The 5,739-nt window shown below is 47.7% G+C and overlaps 1 protein-coding gene across 1 annotated transcript; it reads right to left on the bottom strand.

Annotated features, from left to right (window-relative positions):
* Positions 1–314: 314 nt before the first annotated feature.
* LOC121597329 (T-box protein H15-like) lies at positions 315–5,437 on the bottom strand. Its single transcript, XM_041923005.1, has 5 exons — positions 4,386–5,437; positions 2,568–2,749; positions 2,314–2,444; positions 1,651–2,181; positions 315–1,550 (listed from the first exon to the last, which is right to left on the bottom strand). The coding sequence occupies exons 1-5, from the start codon at positions 4,735–4,737 to the stop codon at positions 935–937; spliced, it is 1,812 nt and encodes a 603-aa protein (XP_041778939.1). The 5' UTR covers positions 4,738–5,437; the 3' UTR covers positions 315–934.
* Positions 5,438–5,739: the final 302 nt, after the last annotated feature.

Genomic DNA, 5,739 nt, shown 5'->3' with positions numbered 1-5,739 from the left:
TTTAATCTGATTAATATTATCTTTCATTAAACCTCTTTGGTTGGAGTCGCTTAACATATATGTAGATCGTATGAAGAAAGTTGAGTCAAAGTATTAAAGAATTATCACCCTTATTACAAAACAGCACTGTAAAATAGCACAAAATTATAACAACTTGGCTCTATGATTCTTTGCCTTTCAACGCGAAAAAGCAAATTCATTAGAAAATAATCGAACGACCATTTTTAAGACTAAAACAAAAATTAATTTCTTTCAAACACATTTTAGATAGAGAGAGAGAGAAAAAATACACAGAACACATTGCATCTTTCTATTGGCTATGATTTTTAAATAATGATTTTTATTTTTCCGTATGATTTGAGATTTGAGTGCGGCGCCGAAACGTGCACCAGTGTTGCATATGTACAGAAGGATAGGACAGTATTTACAGCATCATTCGACTACAATTACCCGATCCCGAACAAATCTCTCACACCAAATACAGACTCGGAAGGCAAGAAAAGACATCTTTTCCGCACACCCTTGCTCGTCTTGCTTTCGCAGCGAAAGGGATCGGGTGAATCGGGCTAGTGTCGTGTGGGGGAAACAAACGTAGGAAACAAAACGATCCTGGCGCGAATGACGATTAACATTGGCTACGTGTTGATTAGGTTAGGTCGGTACGGCTACGCGCTATTGAGATACTAATAATTACAATAAACAACCACTATAAACGAACTCACTAAAACTCAACTGAAGCCTCTCTAGTGTGCACACTAATACTAATACACTTGCCGCGGGATGCGCTCCCCGGACACTATCACGAATTGCGTGTGGTTTCTAGCTTCCCTGTCCGCCGAGATCAACAAAAAAGCTATAAACACACATTCACACACACACACACACACTCATACACACGCACGTACATGCACCGATACCGGCCAGGGGTGTTCTTTTAGTGCGAAGGAGATCGAGACGAGCCGGGCGAACCGGACCGTGCCGCAGGCGAATGGTGCGGATGGCCGGGCGGGCCGGGCGGTGCAGGCGAACCAGGATGCTGCGGAATCTGGTACGGTGTGAAGCGGGCGAACGATTTCGGCCGCACTTCCGGCGAAACCGACGGTCCCGATGGAGGCGCTGCCGAAGGGGATGAGGAACTGGAACCACCACCGTTGCCGGAGTTGGCGGCGGCGGCAGCAGCGGCGGCAGCGGCAGCAGCGGCCGCCGCCACGCCCTGCATGGCCGGTGTGTGTGCCGGCGGCGGTGCTACGTTGGGCAGGAAGCCGGGTGGCAGCTGGGTCGGCCACTGGCTTTGCCACAGCGGACCAAAGTTCAGTCCGAAGTTGGGCCGCTGGTGGTAGAGCTGCTGCAGCATCAGCTCACTGTAGGCGGCCGAAGGGTTGCCCCACAGATGGAGCTGCTGACGAGCCTTCTCCAGCAGGACGGAGGGGTCGTTCGATTGCATCGAGGGTGGGCCACCGGCCCCGCCCAGCTGGGCCATTACCTGGTCGGGGAACAGCCGGAGTGGAGATCGGAGATGCTGCTCTAGTAGGAACGATTCCATTGGATCACTGTTGGAGAAGAGAAAAGGGGAGACAAGAAGGGGAATGCTATTAATATCCGGGAAAAAACAGGGCGACTCCTCAACGCTCCTCTAGAGCGAGAACTTACCGATCGAAGTCATTCAGCCGGGACGAGTCGCGGAACCCCTTGGCGAACGGGTTCGAGTCGATCTTCAGCTTCGTAATGAGCTGGTTCTGGTACGCCGTCACCGCCGTAAAGATCGTCTCGGGAAAGACGAACGTCTTGTGATCGAGCTCCTGCAGCTCGGCCGGGCTGGTCGGCACGGACTGGTTCGGTCCGATGCGCACCAGATGGATGCGGGGCTGGTAGCGGTGCATCGAGTTCAGCACGATCTGGCCCGTCTTGTCCATCTCGTTGTTGGTGAGCTTGATCTTCTCGAACGAGATCACCTGCCGCCGCAGCGCATCGGGCCCGAGCGGAGTGTCCGGATGGGAGTAGAGGCGAGCGGGCGGCGGTGGGTCGGCCTTGCCCGCCACCAGCCAGGCGGAGCGGTGGTACGCGTAGCGGTAGCGCCGGTTATCGAGCGGAATGATATCGAGCAGCACGGCGTACCGATCGGCCGCCGTTTGATGGCGCATTGGACCGGAGAACGATACGCGAACGGTTGGGAACATGCGTCTAAAGAAAAGGGGAGGAAAACGATAAAAACGGGGGAAATTAAAATAAAGTTTAATGACTACTGCCAGTCCCTTTGGCATCAATGTCCGGGATAAAATGTAGAAATGTAATTATTTGTTGCCAATAGCTTACCTTCCCGTCTTGGTGATGATCATTTCCGTGCCGAGCTCGTTGAACTTGTCCCACAGCTCCTTCGTTTCGAGATGGCACTGCACCGGTCGCAGATCGTCCGAATTGCACGAACCAACAATTTTTGGTGCTTTCTGTTTCAGTAGCAAAAGTAGAGAAACGACAAACAATCGCAAAGTTAATTCCACGCTCTTGATTCGTAAGTGTTCCAACAGCTTGTTCGTACGACATAATCAAGGTTAGAAGCGTTTCCTTACCTGTGCAATCTCGGGCGATAGGCGATCCTCGTCGGATACGCTGGCCGGTGTGGAAGCGGTCCGCGAATGTGTTTCCCGCGGCTGCTCCGTGCTCTCCTCGGAATCGCTACAATCTTCCACGTTGACGTTGATTTCCTCCTCGGCCGCCTCGGACGAACGTTCCGGGGTGCGTGACCGTGGACCTGTTTGTGGGTTAGACCAAGAAGGGGGAAACACGGGTTAGATCGTTGTGATGTATATATTTGGAAGCGATCGAAAACCGATTAGAACGATCCTAACGGCGAGCAAATCGTGTTGGACGATCTCCTGCACTACGACTACGGTCAGTTGGAGGTGCTTTTGGTGAATTGAAATAGAATACCGCGTGATTGGGGCAGTGTAATTGGATCGCATCTAGCATTGGGGTAAAGAGTGGCAGATAGAGCGATATATCTGGCGTTTGGTTTCCTACTTTTATGTGAGCGTGTGTGTATGTTTGGATAGGAACCGTAGATAAACATTGACATAATGATACAAGAGCATTAATTTACAGGAAGGTTTTGGAATTTTGATTCTGTGATTGGCACAAATTGGGCAAGGAATATTGCGTTTCTAAGTTTGTTGGTAGATGTGTCATGACAAATTGATTATCATTCTTACAATAAAATGGAATAAGGAGAATTACAACAGTGTTTCGTTGTTTTGTACACTCTATAAACCATGTTTTAAATAATTAATAATTAGATAATGTTTGCAATACTTTAAATCAGGATAATATGTCTGATCATGTTGTGATAATGAGTCTATACATGTTTATTACAGATTATTAGCATTTTACATGAAAGCGAATACAAAAATGTAAATAAAATAAATTTTATAGAACTGCAAAGCAATTTACCAAATAATTTTTATTTTCAAATAAAAAATGTTCTCATTTGTTTCTTTCCATAATCTAGATTTGACTTTAGGAATTTCACGTAGTTGCATTTTCATAAAATAATAAGATCAAATTGCATGTAAATATTATGTTCAAACTATTATCGTTCTCAACTAGTAAAAAACAATTTGTTCGTTGTTTGATCAACTGATTTCTTCTTCTTCTTCTTTTGGCTCAACAACCGTTGCCGGTCAAGGCCTGCCTGCACCCACTTGTGGGTTTGGCTTTCAGTGACTTATTGATCCCCCCATAGTAGGATAGTCAGTCCTACGTATGGCGGCACGGTCCATTTGGGGCTTGAACCCATGACGGGCATGTTGTTAAGTCGTACGAGTTGACGACTGTACTACGAGACCGGCCAAGATCAACTGATTTACTTAACAAATATTGAATAAATGCAAGAGAAATTTTAAATTCTTCTTATGTTGTCTTATGAAACAGTTGCATTGGATTGAATTACAATAATAATAAATCTATAACTTATTTTTTTGTTTGATTGTCCAACTCTTGTCCTTCAAGAATGCCTTGAAAGTAACCAGCGGACTTTTATTATTTAAAAACAAATTAAAAAATTGCCTTGTTTCTTATTTCGCTTCATAACAAATGCAATGATATGCAAATCATTACAACCTAACGCACCAAAAGCTTTTCTCTGCCACGCGCCCCAACCGCTGACAAAGTACCGACGGCTAGTGCGTATCAATGAGCTTTGAGGTTTATTCTCTACCTTTCGCTCTTGTCTTTACAACGGGGCGATAAAACCCACTTGAAAGAACCGAAAGACCATTATTACTTGTTTTCCAAAAGCAACCCAACAAATCGCAGGTGTTATTTTTTCCTCATTTCTTCAATCACCAAAAAGGACGCCAATAAAACGGTGCTAAGAAGGCAAATAAACTTACGATAATTGCTCTCCTCGAGCCGTGTGTTGGCCGGCGGTGTTGCTGAGCCGCCGTTGCCGCCCGGATTGCTGCCAACGATGACATTATTGTTGTTGTTGTTGTTGTTCCCGTTCGCGTTATTGTTTCCTTGCGCCATGATGGCCGCGATCGAGAAGTTGGTCGCACTTTTGACCGCGGTTAGGGCGGCCGCCGCCTGCACCGCCGCCACCATTGCTGCGGCCTGCGAATGCGGATGCTGTGGATGCAGTGGGTGGTGGTGGTGGTGGGGCGGATGGGGCACGGGCTGCTGCAGCAGATGGGGATGGTGGTGGTGCGGGTTGTGATTGTTGCCGTGGGCCGCCTCCAGAAGCATCCTCCTCCAAGATTCGTTCACGATGAGCTCGTGCCCGGGCCGCGCAGTTTCGAATAGTTTTGCAATATTTGTTTGCCCTTCTGCTTTGCTCACAACAATGGTTATCAAACACAAGTAGAAACACTTGCAGGAGTCGGTAGCTTCTTTTAAAATGGTTCACTTTACACCTTTTCTTCCTATCATGAGCACAGCGTTTTTAATTTTTCACAACTCACCAAAGCACTGCAGGTTTTTCTTTATTCAACACACGCAAAATTTAAAGCTCTTATAGAGAGAGCTTTGTGTTCGTGTTTCACTTTACATGTACATAGCTTCGTTCTTCAACCGTTCAAGGTTCTGATCCCTTGCCTTAAGACTGTTTTCGTTTTTCGCGTTCCGATACGTACGACCGTTTTCCAAGACTGTGACTCCCGAATTGACTCCGTTCCGTCTCCGGCCGACGTTAGGGCAACACACAGGAAAATGCAACTACACACTCTCTTGCACACAGACGCACACAAACACACGCAAACAGCGTGAGACGTAGCAAGGAAAGGAAGCGGAGCTGGGCAGAAACACACGAAACCCACCGCTCGAGAGGACTGCGCGTACTGAACGGACTGACAACTAGTTTGGAACTAAATTTCATTCATCATCGCCGAACCATTCCAACCGTTGGCTGCTTTGGGTCGAGCAACAACTACACATACACACACACAGGCAAGCAGCAACACAAGCACACTGCGACAGAAGGGGAAACACACCGTACGAAGCACAAGGGAAAAAATAGGGTGCGAAAGAAAAGACCCAAAAGCCAAGCCCTTGCACTGCACACCAAAACAAACCGGTTTGGTCGATGGCAGATAGCTCCGCCCACTGAGCGCGCTCGTTTGCCGATGCAATAGCGCCATAGTGAGCGATGGATGCGAAGGCTCTCACGTGTCGCGCTCACTGTTGATTTTGAGCAGGCTTTCTTTCTCCTCTCACGGCGGGTGAGTGTTTCGTCGCAAGGGTGGTAGCTCT

This window comes from Anopheles merus, chromosome 3R, assembly GCF_017562075.2.
Source record: "Anopheles merus strain MAF chromosome 3R, AmerM5.1, whole genome shotgun sequence".
In the NCBI taxonomy this organism is placed as follows: Eukaryota; Metazoa; Arthropoda; class Insecta; order Diptera; family Culicidae; genus Anopheles; species Anopheles merus.
The sequence above is the reverse complement of the archived record's forward strand: the minus strand, read 5'-3'. Positions and strand labels throughout refer to the sequence as shown.

Excerpts from the sequence above, each read along its gene's own strand:
- LOC121597329 (XM_041923005.1), bottom strand. The coding sequence starts at position 4,737 with ATGCTTCTGGAGGCGGCCCACGGCAACAATCACAACCCGCACCACCAC. Across the intron at positions 2,182-2,313 it reads ATCATCACCAAGACGGGAAG|ACGCATGTTCCCAACCGTTC; the intron begins GTAAGCTATTGG and ends CCTTTTCTTTAG. Across the intron at positions 1,551-1,650 it reads CGGCTGAATGACTTCGATCG|TGATCCAATGGAATCGTTCC; the intron begins GTAAGTTCTCGC and ends CTTCTCCAACAG.